At 45.5% G+C, this 17,854-nt stretch overlaps 1 protein-coding gene across 1 annotated transcript in view; it reads left to right on the top strand.

Moving 5' to 3' along the window:
• RIGI (RNA sensor RIG-I) overlaps nt 1–17,854 on the top strand; it is a 148,504-nt gene that overhangs the window by 75,122 nt on the left and 55,528 nt on the right. The window contains exons 11-14 of the mRNA XM_077250090.1: nt 1,979–2,141; nt 3,669–3,773; nt 4,869–5,026; nt 5,466–5,601. Coding sequence (XP_077106205.1) covers nt 1,979–2,141; nt 3,669–3,773; nt 4,869–5,026; nt 5,466–5,601 — 562 coding nt within the window. The remainder of the gene's footprint in view (nt 1–1,978; nt 2,142–3,668; nt 3,774–4,868; nt 5,027–5,465; nt 5,602–17,854) is intronic.

Below are 17,854 nucleotides of genomic sequence, written 5' to 3'. Positions count from 1 at the left end.
CCTCCAAAATATGCTGTGGAAGTCGCGTATAGGGATTTTTCTCCTGGAGCTCCCTCTTCACACGTCTGCCTCCATAGACGTCCGAAGCCACGCCCTCAGACCAAAAGTTTGGACACAGCTTCTCATTTAAAGATTTTTCTGTATTTTCATGACTATGTAAATTGTATATTGACACTGAATGCATCAAAACTATGAATTAACACATGTGGAATGATATACTTAACAAAAAAGTGTGAAACAACTGAAATTAAGTCTTATATTCTAGGTTCTTCAAAGTAGCCACCTTTTGCTTTGATGACTGCTTTGCACACTCTTGGCATTCTCGTGATGAGCTTCAAGAGATAGTCACTTGGAATGGTCTTCCAACAATCTTGAAGGAGTTCCCAGAGATACTTAGCACTTGTTGGCCCTTTTGCCTTTACTCTGTGGTCCAGCTCACCCCAAACCATCTCGATTGGGTTCAGGTCTGGTAACTGTGGAGGCCAGGTCATCTGGCGTAGCACCCCATCACTCTCCTTCTTGGTCAAATAGCCCTCACACAGCCTGGAGGTGTGTTTGGGGTCATTGTCCTGTTGAAAAATAAATGATGGTCCAACTAAACTCAAACCTGATGGAATAGCATGCCACTACAAGATCCTGTGGTAGCCATGCTGGTTCAGTATGCCTTCAATTTTGAATAAATCCCCAACAGTGTCACCAGCAAAGCACCCCCACACCATCACACCTCCTTCTCCTCCATGCTTCACGTTGGGAACCAGGCATGTAGAGTCCATCCGTTCACCTTTTCTGCGTCGTACAAAGACACGGTGGTTGGAACCAAAGATCTCAAATTTGGACTCATCAGACCAAAGCACAGATTTCCACTGGTCTAATGTCCATTCCTTGTGTTCTTTAGCCCAAACAAGTCTCTTCTGCTTGTTGCCTGTCCTTAGCAGTGGTTTCCCAGCAGCTATTTTACCTTGAAGGCCGGCTGCACAAAGTCTCCTCTTAACAGTTGTTGTAGAGATATGTCTGCTGCTAGAATTCTGTGTGGCATTAAATTGGTCTCTAATCTGAGCTGCTGTAACCTGCGATTTCTGAGGCTGGTGACTCAGATAAACTTATCCTCAGAAGCAGAGGTGACTCTTGGTCTTCCTTTCCTTGGGTGGTCCTCATGTGAGCCAGTTTCTTTGTAGCGCTTGATGGTTTTTGCAACTGCACTTGGGGACACTTTCAAAGTTTTCCCAATTTTTCAGACTGACTGACCGACATTTCTTAAAGTAATGATGGCCACTCGTTTTTCTTTACTTAGCTGCTTTTTTTCGTGCCATAATACAAATTCTAACAGTCTATTCAGTAGTACTATCAGCTGTGTATCCACCAGACTTCGGCACAACACAACTGATGGTCCCAACCCCATTAATAAGGCAAGAAATCCCACTTATTAAACCTGACAGGGCACACCTGTGAAGTGAAAAGCATTTCCGGTGACTACCTCTTGAAGGTCATCAAGAGAATGCCAAGAGTGTGCAAAGCAGTCATCAAAGCAAAAGGTGGCTACTTTGAAGAACCTAGAATATAAGACATAATTTCAGTTGTTTCACACTTTTTTGTTAAGTATATGATTCCACATGTGTTAATTCATAGTTTTGATGCCTTCAGTGTGAATGTATAATTTTCATAGTCATGAAAATCAGAAACATCTTTAGATGAGAAGGTGTGTCCAAACCTTTGGTCTGTACTGTACGTTAATAAAGATAAAGTGATACACCCCTTTTTAAGTTATCTAGAATTTGAAAAAAAATATTCAATCTTTTTTTTTTTTTTTATAGAGAAACCTTCCCATTCTTGTCCACAAGGCATGTTTGATATTGCGGCTAAGACTCGTTCATTTGAATTAGAATGGGCTGTAATGACAAAAAATACATCATGGACCATAGAGGCGCTCTAATTAAAATACTAACAGCATCTTTTAATCATTGTCATTCTTTCCATGTAGATAATTGGATTAACAGCCTCAGTTGGCACTGGAAAGTCCCGCAATCGATTGGAGACTATGAACTATATTAGTAGACTTTGTGCTTGTTTGGACATTGAAGAAATATCCACTGTGAAAGAAAATACAGAAGAGCTGGAGAGAGTTGTGTATAAGCCACAGAAAGGTAAGATGGGCCCTGAGTTCATCGTCATTGGTCAGTCTCCTGTTCATCTACTATATAATTGTCTAAGGGTCACTTCCGTCTTTCTGTCCTTCTGTCTGTCTCTGTCTGTCACGGAAATCCCAAGTCACTGATTGGTCGCGGCAAAACAGTCACGACCAATCAGCGACGGGCACAGTCCGGCGGCAAAATGGCCGCTCCTTACTCCCCGCAGTCAGTGCCCGCTCCATAATCCCCTTCAGTCAGCCCCCACACAGAGTTAATGGCAGCGTTAACGGACCGCGTTATGCCGCGGTGTAACGCACTCCGTTAACGCAGCTATTAACCCTGTGTGACCATCTTTTTACTATTGATGCTGCGTATGCAGCATCAATAGTAAAAAGATCTAATGTTACAAATAATAATAATAAAAAAAAGGTTATTCTCACCTTTCGACGTCGCGCGCTGTCCTCGGCAGTGCAAGCGGCAGGTTCCGGTGCCAAGGATGCAATGCGAGAAGGACCTGCCATGACGTCACGGTCATGTGACCGCGACGTCATCACAGGTCCTGCGCTCATACCAACCCTGGGACCGGAAGCTGCCGCGTGCACCGCACACAGGCGCCAGGACTTCAAGGGGCCTTCGGAACGTGAGTATATGTTTATTTTTTTATTTTAAGTCTTTTTTAACCACGCATATAGTGCCCACATTGCTATATACTACGTGGGCTGTGTTTCATACTGCGTGGGCTCTTTTATATACTACATCTCTGTGCTATATACTATGTAGCTGGGCAATATACAACGTGACTGTGCAATATACAACGTGACTGTCCAATATAATACGTGGCTGTGCAATATACTATGTAGCTGTGTCGGTTCTGTTATATACTACGTCGACTGTGCAGTATACTACGTGGCTCTGTTATATACTACGTGGCTGTGCAATATACTACATGGCTGATCAATACACTACGTAGCTGCAATACACTACGTGGCTGTGTTATACTACGTAGCTCTGCTATATACTATGTACGCTGTGTTACGTACTACGTAGCTCTGTTATATACTACGTAGCTATGTTATATACTACGTCGGTACTCGGTTGTGTTATATACTACGTCAGTGTGCAATATAGTACGTACTCTGTGCTATATACTACCTACATATTCTAGAATACCCGATACGTTAGAATCGGGCCACCATCTAGTCTACTATATGATCATCTAATTCTGTCTGTTTGTCTGTAACGGAAATCCCGCGTGGCTGATTGGTCATGGGCGGTTGGCGCGACCAATCAGCGACAGGCGCAGTCCGGCCGCGAATTGGCGCGGGATTTAAACCATGCTTCGCTGATTGGTCACGCCCGGTTGGCCGCGACCAATCAGTGATATAAACTACATACATATTCTAGAATAACCGACGTGTTAGAATCGGGCCACCATCTAGTTTACCATAAGAACAGTCAGTAACGACAGAACCATATTAGTAATGGAGGTTTACAGATTTTACAAAAACTAAGCGAATTCTACGGATTTGTTCTTCATTGCAGATGTCCGGGAAACTACACAACGTGACAATGATCCATTTGCTGAAGTTATAAAGAAAATCATGGCAGAAATAGAACAGATGGCCAAATCAATTTTTCCACATATTGGTAATGATATGTGTTGAATCTTAAAAAAAGAGTACAGATTTGGACTTAGTTAGCTGTTACAATACTGCTTCTTATGGTACAATCACATTTGCATATTAGTGACTATAGTAATTCCCTTTTTTCACATAAGGCATTTTTTTCCACTTTCCTGTTTTATTTTATTTTTTTATTTTTTTTATACATGTATTTTTTTTTGTGCATGCTGTTGTGTATTTTTTGTGTGTAAATGCAGCATGTCCAGTGAGGACTTTTATTAGCCCGGAAAACTCAAAAGGTTTCTATTTAAAAATATTTGTTGCTATTTGTATATAGCTCAAGTGCAAATATTCAGCATTTCTGCAATATTTCAAAAACTGCAAAAATAATTTGCTTTCAGAAAAATATTAAACAAGAGTTGAACAAAAAATTGGACAAATAAAACAAATATAATTTTTTTTGTGTAACCAATATTTTAGTTCAGGGGATCGAGCCCTAAAATTCTTCAAAAACAACAAAAAATATAATTGGCCTGCATTGTATGAATTGACCGCATTGCGATTTTCTGACGTCCTGGAGATGGTGGGGGTCCATGACTTAAAATTCAGGAGTAGCATATTTAGAATTCTTTTGTTGGATTTTTTTTTTATAGCTTTAGACAAAACATCTATGTTTTGGACATTTTTATGGAGTTTTTAGATATTCTAATGTTTGTTTGTTTTTTATATTTTTTAGATGTGTATGGATTTTATTTGTAGCTCCTTTTTTTCCCCTCCATAGGCTATTTGGAAAACATTATTAAAAAAGCTGTGCACATTATTAGGGCCCCAAAAATGCTAATGCAGAATAAAAGGGCCCCCAAAAAGCATATGTTATACAGGGAAATGGAAACATCAGTTAATCAGTGGGTAGAAGGTGGTGGAGGCGCATGTAGTCCCATGGACACCGCAAACTACTTGCTGCCAGTGTTTGCTGTGCACTGCAAGGATTTGCATGTGACACATGCTCTTTAGGTAGATTAGAAGGGCAAAGGCCACATGTGCAGCTGTCACTGTAGTACTTTATTATCCTACTAGGACCGTTAAAAGCAATTTAATGCTTTTTTGTTTTTTTGCTAAGAAACTATGTCAAACATCCAGAATCGGCCTTGTGGGACGAAGCAATATGAGCAGTGGATTGTTGCCACCCAGAAGGCATGCCACACAGTGCAGCTGGAAGACAAGACCATGGAGAGTCACATCTGTAGCACGTTGTTCACATACACTGAGCATTTACGGGTACAGTATCCCATTGGTGTATATCTTTCTACAACATTACTACTACTACTACAACTATTGTTATTGTAATGCTGCCGAACCACAAAGACCGTGTAATTCCTGTTACATAGTGTAGTCTTATGGAGCTCATTTATTCGGTCAGCTCGGTACGCAAAAAATAAGCTCTCCCCCACAAAAAATGGAGATGCTACAGGTATTGGAAAATGGCACAAAGTTATTTTTTTTTTAAAACAAAGTGTGGAATTTTTTTTTAACCACTTAGATAAGAAAAGAACCTACGCATGTTTGGTGTCTGTGAACCCGTACTGACCTGGAGAATCATAATGGCAGGACAGTTTTAGCATTTAGTGAACCTAGTAAAAAAAAAAAGCCAAACAAAAAGCATCTGTGTTATAACACTTTTTTTGTATCATAAATGCATTGTTTTTCTTCTTAACAGAAGCTGAACGACTCCCTTATAATTAACGATGATGCTCGTACAAAAGATGCCTTGGAGTACTTACAAAAGTTTTTCACAGATATAAAAAATGGGACTTTTACTGAGATTGAACAGGAACTGGCAAAAAAATTTGAAGGTAATGTGGCTAAACATTGCCATACATGAAAAATGTAATATCTGTTATAACATAGTGAAATTCTTTGTATCTAATGAACACAGAGCTGCAATATTAGTCCCCTGCCCCTTACATCTGGAGTGTGTCTTCCCAATAATTAGGAATATTCCATATGTTCTCATCAGGTGCCATTAACTATGAATGCACTGTGCTATTATGTAAACTGCATAGAATGTACACAACCTGTAGACTACAAAATCCAACCTATTAAATGTCTTTCACAGTTGTGAAATAGTCTGTCAGTTGGGGAAAAAGTGCCACCCAGTCTTTTTAAAATAAAAATACGTAGTTCTTACACCCAGTGAGACTGGTATACTTACTTTGCAATCTCAAAATGGCTGTACATTTCTATTTGAAAGTCTCCCCATCTGAAGCATTTCCAGCTCCAGACTTTTTTTTTATTTTTAATACATTTTCTTTGTTTTATCTTATTGCAACTAACTCCCTAGAATTTCAGAAAAGACTCATTTCTTTCTCGCTTCATTGGGGGACACAGGTAACCATGGGTGTATGCTGCTGTCACTAGGAGGCTGGACATTATGCAAATAAAGAAGAAGTAACTCCTCCCCGGCAGTATTCACCCTCCGACAGGCACCAGGCAACTCACTCAAGTTTTTGCTTAGTGTCTGTAGGAGGCGGACCTGGATCTAACCCCAGATCCGCATTTCTTTTACAGGGATTTATTGTTTGTTATTAATCATTTCCCCTTTCTTTTTCAGACTTTTTTCTTCAGGGTAACGGGGTGCAGTTTTCTCACCCTGTTTTCCCCACTTTGAGCAACCGAGAGAGCAGTGTGGTTTCACCCACATCGCACCCTCTCGGACCCGCTGGGCAGGACTTCGTCCCCTGTCACCCTTTCGGGTGTTCAGGGTGACCCTTTCTTCGGTGGCCAGTCCTGCCCGTTTCCCCTCCTCATCCCTCTACTCGGAGAGGGCTGAGAGGAAGACTGCGGTCACATCCAGTGACCCTCTCCCCCTTGTTAGGGGTCGACGCCGTCTTCTGCGCCGGAGAGTCGTGGTGCGGGAAGGAGGACTACTTCCAGGACCCTCTCTCTTCCAGGGATCTTGATGGTTCCTCATCTGCAGGTAGGGATCCTTCAATCAACAAACGACCCCCCCTTCTCTCCCCCCACCAACGACCCTGCCCGGCGGCGATCTCCTCTTACCAGAGGGGAGAATCTGTCAGGGGAGTGGGCCGCATATTCGGGCGTCGGGATGTGCTACCACGTATGGATGGGAGCAGGAACGCTGGCACCTTATTCAAACTTGCAGCCCGCCATTTCTCTCTGTTCTCCCGGCTTTTTTTCCCTTTCTTGGCGCTTGAGCGCCCTCTGGTGGCGGCCAGTGTTATTGCGGCCGGGAAGTTCAGCGTCTCCCTGCTTTTTCCCTTTCTTGGCTCTTGAGCGCCCTCTTGTGGCGGCCGGGACGCTTTCAGTTTTACAGGGGGCGTTCCTTTCTTTCCCCCCTTCGGTCCTGTGCACGCCCACAGAGTCGCACTGTCTCCGCACTCTTTTCTCCTGCTTCCTGCTCACTGTCAGCGTCTGCTCACCACGTGGGACACAGGATTTCTCGGGGGAACACAGGCACCTGCGGCTATCGCTGTCCTTCAGCAGGCTCAGCGCTACTACCTACTCCACCTGGCAGTATTCCCCGGGGACAAGGTAATATCCACCTATGTCCGACCCCACCCCGACCTTTGCCCCTACGGCCATCCATTACGCCTGCGTTCACTGTAAGAAAAAGTGGGTCTCAGGTCAGCCATCTCCTTTCTGCCCGTCCTGCGTTCCTCCTACCATGTCAATGCCCCAGGAAGCTTCTGGGTCCCGGAATGAGTGCACACCCCCTCCCCCGGAGTGGGCTGTTGCTATGTCTCAATCAGTGTCCGACCTGACTAAGGTATCTCAGTCCCTGATCCTGGCACTTCAACGCATCCCGCTTCTCTCTAATGCCACCAGTGCCACGAACGCCTCACACGGCGATTCGCTCGCACCTGTCCTAGACCCTCACAGAGGCAGACCGGACAAAAGAGACAGAAAGAGGACCTTATCTAGATCTCCCTCCTGTTCACCGGACCACATCGGGATTCCCCTATCTGCCCGTTCCCCCTCCTCACAGGCGGACCTCGGGTCTGACATAACGTCTCAGTCGGAATCTGACTTGGATGCAGATCAGACTTCCGGAGCACAGGAGATGGTCGATAGCCTTATTTCAGCTATCGTTCAGACGCTTGATCTTAAGGAAGATGAGGCAAGCTCTCAGGACGTCTTCGTTGCTTTTAAATGGATTAAACGTCCCTCTAGGGTTTTTCCTAATCACAAGGAGTTTGACAGCACTACCTCCACTCACTGGGAAAACCCTGGTAAGCGTTTCCCCGGCAGGAAATGGCTTGACGTGTTATACCCTTCTCACTCCGACCTTGTCTCCAAATGGTCCGAGTCTCCTAAGGTTGACCCGCCAGTGTTCAGGCTATCCTCACAGACAGTTCTGTCTATTCCGGACGCGGCTTCCCTTAAGGACCCCACGGACAGACAAATCGAGACGCTATCAAAATCGGCATTTGAGGCCTCCGGAGCCTCCTTTTTTTTCTTTTTTTTTTTTTTTTAAGTTCAAATAGGTTTTTATTAAGAATAACAAGATGATTGACATGTTACATTCGTATTTTCAATACAAAATTTTCTTCCCCCCCCTTCAAACAACTCCCTTTGATCCCAACACCCCCCACCCCAACCCAACAAGACAGCCCATCTTGCTTAACACCTCCATCAGTAAAACAAAAAGATAACTAATCCCCCAGCCCCTAATGTAAGCCACACTTTACAATGCCATTAATGAGGGATCGTAGTTCATTCAATTTGTATAATACCCCTATCCCTATCCCATGGCGATCCACAGAGACCACAGTTTATTGAACATTTCGATTTTCCCTTTCTTTTTGTAAAACCCCTTTTCGAGTGTCAGGCCTTGTTTCACATATTGTAGGAATTCTCCTCTTGACGGCGGTTCTTCCCTGATCCAATTTCGAGCTATTACCTTCCTAGCCATGTATAACAGTCTGGCAATAGCTATCTTTAGGTTACTATCTACTCCAATCTCATCCACGCATCCCAACAGGCACACAATTGGATCTCTTGGCACCGCACATCCATACGCACCTTCCATACGACTCAAAACTACTAACCAAAATGCAGCCAGTCTCGGACACGTCCACATCATATGAAATATATCCGCATCCGTACATTTACACCTTGGGCATTTGGAATTATCACGCAAACCTGCCTTATATAGTATTATCGGAGACTTATAGACCCTGTGTATTACATAGACCTGTGACAGTCTATATGGTTCGCTCACTGACTGTCTTGGGACCCATTCTAGCATCGACTCCCAAGTCTCTTTATCCATTGGACCCAGATCCCTCTCCCATTTAGCGCTCGCCATTATCGGAAATCCCAACAGGAAAGTATGTAGCAGATCTTTATACAAAGTAGATATAACCCCCCCAGTAGACCCTTCATTACACACATACTCCAGTACTATATCTCTTTGAATTCTAATATCTCCGCTCCTATTCTGAGCTCTAAAAGCATGCAACATCCGCAAATACTGATACTCCCCCACAGTCCCCAGACCAAACTCCACCTGCAATTGGGAAAATGATTTTAACTCACCTCGCTCAAGTATCTGATACACGTACTGAATCCCTTTGACCTGCCATTCTGTCAGTATCCCCAGTGCCTCAAACTCCTGTAAGTTATTGTTATGCCATAGCGGAGAGAATCTCGTCAAGTCCGTGATCCCGCGTATATGTCTCAATCTACCCCACAACCTACGTATCAACAACACAGTCGGGTATAATTTCCCCAGAGCTCCCAAGGATCCATCCTCCAAACATTGTACTACTGGCTTTCTTTTTGTCATCACTTCCATCAACCGCTGTACTGCTCCAAGAGACCCCTCAAGCGCCCATCCCTTTAGATGCTGACTCTGTGCTGCAAGAAAGTATATTTCAGGGTTAGGCAATGCTAGTCCCCCATCGTCCTTGGGTCGCTGAAGTGTCTCCAGTCTAATCCGCGGATATTGTCTCCCCCATATTAAATTCCTAAACAGAGAGTTGATCTGTCCAAATTTCCCGCGCGGTATCCACACTGGTGCATTATGCAAAATATACAGTATTTTCGGCATCAGAATCATTTTAATAAGATTCACCCTACCTACCACAGATAAATGCAGCTTAAGCCAAGCATCCACTTTTGCCTTCAGAACATCCAAGATTGGAGTCAGATTCCTATGTATATAATCAGTAACAGGCATAGATAACCATATGCCAAGGTACTTGAATTGGCTCGTCACCTTCAGTCGCCCATCTTCCAGTGGCTCCCCCCCAACATCATCCACCTTAAACAAGATAGACTTAAGGCCCCGTCTCACTTAGCGACACTAAAGCGATCCCGATAACGATACGACCTGTCAGGGATCGTTGCTGCGTCGCTATGTGGTCGCTGGTGAGATGTCAAACAGTGAGATCTTCCAACGATTGCTGCTGCGATCTCACTGTTTGACATCTCACCAGCGACCTGTAGCGACCTGTACAACGATGTCACATGGGAGCTATTATGACGATTCAGTGTCTGAGTCGTCAACGAGGTCGTTGGTAAGGTGTCAAACACAGCGATGTGTGCTACCCAGCGGGACCTCAACGATCAAAAAAAGGTCCAGGCCATTCCGACACGACCAGCGATCTCACAGCAGGGGCCTGGTCGCTGCTACGTGTCACACATAGCGAGATCGCTACTGAGGTCGCTGTTGCGTCACAAAACTTGTGACTCAGCAGCGATCTCGCTAGCGATCTCGCTTAGTGAGACGGGGGCTTTACTCCAGTTTATCCTAAGTCCTGACACTGATCCGAAGCGTTCAATAATCCCAATGGCTCCCTCCAAGGACGCACCCGGGTCAGCCAAAAACAAAAGAATGTCATCTGCATACAATGCCACCCTTTCTTCAATCCTCCCATATTTAAACCCAGTCATCTCATCAGACCGTCGAAGTTTAGCAGCCAGTGGCTCCACAGCCAGAGCAAACAAAAGAGGAGAGAGTGGACACCCCTGCCTAGTCCCTCAAGTTAGTTGTATGGTCCGTGATAAGTCCCCGTTCACCCTGACCCTGGCCATCGGCATAGAGTACATCAGCCGAATCCAAGATATGAACTGCGGTCCAAACCCCATATTCCGCAACACCTGCCAAAGATACCCCCACTCCACGCTATCAAACGCCTTGTGGGCGTCTAAAGATGCAATAACTCTCTGGCTACAGTTATCGGATCTGAGCTGCAAATTCATAAATAGCCTTCGTAGATTAATCGCAGTGGACCTATCGGGCATAAAGCCAGACTGGTCTGAATGCACCAAGCCGGAAATGACACTTGTCAACCTCATCGCCAATACCTTAGCCAGGAGTTTAACATCTATGGTGAGCAAGGAAATTGGCCGGTATGAATCCGGCAGTGTCAAGTCCTTCCCCTCCTTAGGAATCATCACTATTATGGCCTCTCGCATAGATGCCAGTAAACTTCCCCTATCCCTAGCCTCCTCCAGGACCGCCTTCAATCTAGGGATCAACACTTCCCCCAAGTTTTTATAAATTTCGGCAGGAAATCCATCTACACCAGGCGCCTTTCCATTAGTCAAAGATTGCAAAGCGCGACCCAACTCCTCCTCCGTAATGGGAGCCTCCAAGTCCTCTCTATCTATATCACTCAACCTTGGGAGCTCCAATTCCTCAAGGAACCGGAGCCTCCCTTTGCCCTAGTTTCGCCTCGTCATGGGTAGCGAAGGCTGTATCAGCCTGGGCCAAGACTCTGAGCAGGGGCATTTAGGCCTCTGCTCCTGCTGAAGAACTGTCTGAATTAGCGGATCAGTTTTCGCTGGCAGGAAAATACCTCATGAATGCATCCCTTGATGCAGCGGCCTCCTCTACCAGGGCTAACGGCAACATTGTCGCCATTCGCCGGATTCTTTGGCTAAAGGCGTGGAACGCTGACCCCCGCATCTAAGAAATCGCTCACTGGTCTGCCCTTCCAGGGCTCCAGACTCTTCGGCTCGCAGCTAGATCAAATGATCTCGGACGCTACTGGCGGTAAGAGTACCTCCTTACCCCAGTCCAATCCGAAACGTCCCTTCAACAGGAGGGGCCCCCGGTCCTTTCGTCCCTTTCGGTCTTTTGCCTCTTCGGGAAACCCCGTCCAGGACCGTTCCTCCTCACAAGGGGACCGAAGAATACCTTCTTTCAGGCCTCTGCCATGCTGGAGAGCCAAGAGCCACCCCGCAAAACCATCTGGATCTCGGGGCCACAGGTTTTCTAATAAATGACGGGTCGCCCCCACCTGGAACTCCTTCCAGGGTGGGAGGCCGCTTTCTTCTATTCTCAGAGGTTTGGCTTTCAGTAGTCGATGACGCCTGGGTCAGGGAGATCGTCACGTCAGGCTACAAAATAGAATTTTCTTCGCCCCCAGGAAGACGTTTCATGCTCTCTCGTCCTCCCAAACAGCCCTCTCATCTCCCAGGGCTTCTCCAGGCCGTCGATTCGCTCCTCGCCTCAGGAGTCGTAGTGTCAGAGGTTCCTCCGGTTCGCGATCAGGGACCATCATTACCAGTTCACTGCCCTTCCCTTCGGGCTGGCATCTGCTCCCAGGGTCTTTACGAAGGTCATGGCAGCTGTCATGGCCATTCTGCGTTCAAAAGGGATTCTGGTAATGAAAAAAGGGAGGTAGCCAGCTCACCAGTAATCACCGCAGGTGCACGGAACTCCGCTGCAGGCAGACGTAATGTTCATTGAAGAGAGAAAAAAAAATTGAGTTCCAGCTCCTTAAAACAATTCTTTTATTGAATCCAAATATAAAATCCAAATGTCCATGGTGTATAACTCCCACCAATAAGTGCCCAGGATGACAGAGCTTTAACGACAACGCGTTTCGATCAGAATGATCTTTATCAAAGCTTTTTTTTTCTCTCTTCAAGGATTCTGGTAATCCCATACCTCGACGACCTCTTGATCAAGGGCTCATCCCAGCGGGATTGCAGCCAGAGCCTCCAGCTTACTCTGGACACCCTAGTTCGCCTAGGCTGGTTGATCGACTACCAGAAGTCTTCCTTGATTCCAACCCAGCGGCTGGAGTTCCTAGGCATGGAATTCGATACCTTTCGGGCTCAGGTCTTCCTTCCCAAGGAGAAGTTTCTTTCTCTTCGCCAGGGTGTCAGAGCGCTAAAGGGTCCGAGCCCTCTGTCCCTTCGTCTAGCCATGAGGGTTCTGGGGAGAATGGTCGCTTCTATGGAAGCGGTCCCCTATGCTCAGTTCCACTCTCGTCCCCTCCAGCTGGCTCTTCTGTCTGCCTGGGACAGGAATCCGCTTTCCCTGGACCGTCCATTTCGCCTCTCTCCCAAGGTGAGGCAGTCTCTCACTTGGTGGACGCTGTCCACCTCCATTCTGCGCGGGAGGTCATTTCTCCCTCCCCACTGGCAGGTGATTGCCACCGATGCCAGTCTCCAGGGTTGGGGAGCAGTCTTTCTCCACCTCACAGCCCAGGGCCGCTGGACTGCTCAAGAGGTGTGCCTCTCAATCAACCTCTTGGAAATCAGAGCCATCTTCCTAGCCCTCATCCGCTGGGAGTCCCTCCTCTCGGGAAAACCGGTCCACATTCAGTCGGACAATGCCACGGCCGTGGCATACATAAACCACCAAGGGGGGACTCGCAGCAGTCAAGCCATGGCGGAAGTGGCAAAAATTCTCCGCTGGGCGGAGGGTCACGTTCCCTCTCTGTCAGCCGTCCACATCCCAGGATACTGCAGGCGGCGGTTTCTCACCGGCCGACCTAGCTCCTCTTTTTCTGCAGAATACCCGCCCTAGGGACTTCTTTTGGACGTCCCATGGTTACCTGTGTCCCCCAATGAAGCGAGAAAAAAAGAGGGATTTTTGGTTCTTACCGTAAAATCTCTTTCTTGGAGCCTTCATTGGGGGACACAGCACCCTCCCTTGAAGTTGTACCGTGTTGGCTAACGTGCCGTTGTTGTGGGTTGGTACATAGGTTGAGTTTTATATTACCTGTTCCTACTACTGCTTTTGCACCAACTGAGTTGCCTGGTGCCTGTCGGAGGGTGTATACTGCCGGGGAGGAGTTACTACTTCTTTATTTGCATAGTGTCCAGCCTCCTAGTGACAGCATCATACACCCATGGTTACCTGTGTCCCCCAATGAAGGCTCCAAGAAAGAGATTTTACGGTAAGAACCAAAAATCCCTCTTTTTTGACTGTTTATTTACCATGTACAGTCATGGCCAAAATTTTTGAGAATGACACCAAAATTATATTTTCACATGATCTGCTGCCCTCTGGTTTTTATTAGTGTTTGTCTGATGTTTAGATCACATACAGAAATATAATTGCAATCATATTATGAGTACCAATAGGTTATATTGACAGTTAGAATGAGTTAATGCAGCAAGTCAATATTTGCAGTGTTGACCCTTCTTCTTCAAGACCTCTGCAATTCTCCCTGGCATGCTCTCAATCAACTTCTGGACCAAATCCTGACTGATAGCAGTCCATTCTTGCATAATCAATGCTTGCATTTTGCCTGAATTTGTTGGTTTTTGTTTGTCCACCCGTCTCTTGATGATTGACCACAAGTTCTCAATGGGATTAAGATCTGGGGAGTTCCCAGGCCATGGACCCAAAATCTCTATGTTTTGTTCCATGAGCCATTTAGTTATCACCTTTGCTCTATGGCAAGGTGCTCCATCATGCTGGAAAAGGCATTGTTGGGCGCCAAACTGCTCTTGGACGGTTGGGAGAAGTTGCTCTTGGAGGACATTCTGGTACCATTCTTTATTCATGGCTGTGTTTTTAGGCAAGACTGTGAGTGAGCCGATTCCCTTGGCTGAGAAGCAACCCCACACATGAATGGTTTCAGGATGCTTTACAGTTGGCATGAGACAAGACTGGTGGTAGCGCTCACCTCTTCTTCTCCGAATAAGCTGTTTTCCAGATGTCCCAAACAATCGAAAAGGGGATTCATCAGAGAAAATGACTTTGCCCCAGTCCTCAGCAGTCCACTCCCTGTACCTTTTGCAGAATATCAGTCGGTCCCTGATGTTTTTTCTGGAGAGAAGTGGCTTCTTTGCTGCCCTCCTTGAAACCAGGCCTTGCACAAAGAGTCTCCGCCTCACAGTGTGTGCCGAAGCACTCACACCAGCCTGCTGCCATTCCTGAGCAAGCTTGGCACTGACACAGTTTTAAGATACGGTCCTGGCGCTTGCTGGTCTTTCTTGGGCGCCCTGGAGCCTTTTTGACAACAATGGAAGCTCTCTCCTTGAAGTTCTTGATGATGCGATAGATTGTTGACTGAGGTGCAATCTTTGTAGCTGCGATACTCTTCCCTGTTAGGCCATTTTTGTGCAGTGCAATGATGGCTGCACGTGTTTCTTTAGAGATAACCGTGGTTAACTGAAAAGAAACAATGATACCAAGCACCAGCCTCCTTTTAACCCCTTCATGACCCAGCCTATTTTGGCCTTAATGACCTTGCCGTTTTTTGCAATTCTGACCAGTGTCCCTTTATGAGGTAATAACTCAAGGAACGCTTCAACGGATCCTAGCGATTCTGAGATTGTTTTTTCGTGACATATTGGGCTTCATGTTAGTGGTAAATTTAGGTCGATAATTTCTGAGTTTATTTGTGAAAAAAACGGAAATTTGGCAAAAAAATTTGAAAATTTCGCAATTTTCACATTTTGAATTTTTATTCTGTTAAACCAGAGAGTTATGTGACACAAAATAGTTAATAAATAACGTTTCCCACATGTCTACTTTACATCAGCACAATTTTGGAAACAATTTTTTTTTTTGCTAGGAAGTTATAAGGGTTAAAATTTGACCAGTGATTTCTCATTTTTACAACAAAATTTACAAAACCATTTTTTTTAGGGACCACCTCACATTTGAAGTCATTTTGAGGGTTCTATATGGCTGAAAATACCCAAAAGTGACACCATTCTAAAAACTGCACCCTTCAAGGTGCTCAAAACCACATTCAAGAAGTTTATTAACCCTTCAGGTGTTTCACAGCAGCAGAAGCAACATGGAAGTAAAAAATGAACATTTAACTTTTTAGTCACAAAAATGATCTTTTAGCAACAATTTTTTTATTTTCCCAAGGGTAAATGGAGAAACTGGACCAGGAACGTTGTTGTCCAATTTGTCCTGAGTACGCTGATACCTCATATGTGGGGGTAAACCACTGTTTGGGCGCACGGCAGGGCTCGGAAGGGAAGGAGCGCCATTTGACTTTTTGAATGAAAAATTGGCTCCAATCTTTAGCGGACACCATGTCGCGTTTGGAGAGCCCCCGTGTGCCTAAACATTGGAGCTCCCCCACAATTGACCACATTTTGGAAACTAGACCCCCCAAGGAACTTATCTAGAAGCATAGTGAGCACTTTAAACCCCCAGGTGCTTCACAAATTGATCCGTAAAAATGAAAAAGTACTTTTTTTTCACACAAAGTTTCTTTTAGCCTCAATTCTTTAATTTTCACATGGGCAACAGGATAAAATGGATCCTAAAATTTGTTGGGCAATTTCTCCTGAGTATGCCGATACCTCATATGTGGGGGTAAACCACTGTTTGGGTGCACGGCAAGGCTCGGAAGGGGAGGCGTGCCATTTGACTTTTTGAATGGAAAATTAGCTCCAATCGTTAGCGGACACCATGTCGCGTTTGGAGAGCCCCTGTGTGCCTAAACATTGGAGCTCCCGCACAAGTGACCCCATTTTGGAAACTAGACCTCCAAAGGAACTAATCTAGATGTGTGGTGAGCACTTTGAACCCCCAAGTGCTTCACAGAAGTTTATAACGCAGAGCCGTGAAAATAAAAAATGTGTTTCCTTTCCTCAAAAATATTTTTTTAGCCCAGAATTTTTTATTTTTGCAAGAGTAACAGGAGAAATTGGACCCCAAAAGTTGTTGTCCAGTTTCTCCTGAGTATGCTGATACCCCATATGTGGGGGTAAACCACTGTTTGGGCACATGCCGGGGCTCGGAAGGGAAGTAGTGACGTTTTGGAATGCAGACTTTGATGGAATGGTCTGCGGGCATCATGTTACGTTTGCAGAGCCCCTGATATGTCTAAACAGTAGAAACCCCCCACAAGTGACCCCATTTTGGAAACTAGACCCCCCCAAGGAACTTATCTAGATGTGTGGTGAGCACGTTCAACCCCCAAGTGCTTCACAGAAGTTTACAACGCAGAGCCGTGAAAATAAAAAATCATTTTTCTTTCCTCAAAAAAGATGTTTTAGCAAGCAATTTTTTATTTTCACAAGGGTAACAGGAGAATTTGGACCCCAATATTTGTTGCCCAGTTTGTTGTGAGTACGCTGATACCCCATATGTGGGGGTAAACCACTGTTTGGGCACAAGTCAGGGCTCGGAAGGGAAGTAGTGACATTTGAAATGCAGACTTTGATGGAATGGTCTGCGGGCGTCACATTGCATTTGCAGAGCCCCTGATGTGCCTAAACAGTAGAAACACCCCACAAGTGACCCCATTTTGGAAACTAGACCCCCGAAGGAACTTATCTAGATGTGTGGTGAGCACTTTCAACCCCCAAGTGCTTCATAGAAGTTTATAACGCAGAGCCGTGAAAATAAAAAATAATTGTTCTTTCCTCAAAAATTATGTTTTAGCAAGTAATTTTTTTTTTTTGCAAGGGTAATAGGAAAAATTGGACCCCAACAGTTGTTGCCCAGTTTGTCCTGAGTACGCTGGTACCCCAAATGTGGGGGTAAACCACTGTTTGGGCGCACGTCGGGGCTTGGAAGGGCGGGAGCACCATTTGACTTTTTGAACGCAAGATTGGCTGGAATCAATGGTGGCGCCATGTTGCGTTTGGAGACCCCTGATGTGCCTAAACAGTGGAAACCCCTCAATTCTAACTTCAAGACTAACCCCAACACACCCCTAATCCTAATCCCAACTGTAGCCATAACCCTAATCACAACCCTAACCTCAACACACCCCTAACCACAACCCTAACCGCAACACACCCGTAACCCTAATTCCAACCCTAATCCTAACCCTAATCCCAACCGTAACCCTAATCCCAACCCTAACCACAACTGTAACCCCAACACACCCCTAACCCTATCCGTAACCCTAACCACAA

This window comes from Ranitomeya variabilis, chromosome 1 (assembly GCF_051348905.1).
Source record: "Ranitomeya variabilis isolate aRanVar5 chromosome 1, aRanVar5.hap1, whole genome shotgun sequence".
Classification (NCBI taxonomy): domain Eukaryota; kingdom Metazoa; phylum Chordata; class Amphibia; order Anura; family Dendrobatidae; genus Ranitomeya; species Ranitomeya variabilis.
The sequence above is the reverse complement of the archived record's forward strand: the minus strand, read 5'-3'. Positions and strand labels throughout refer to the sequence as shown.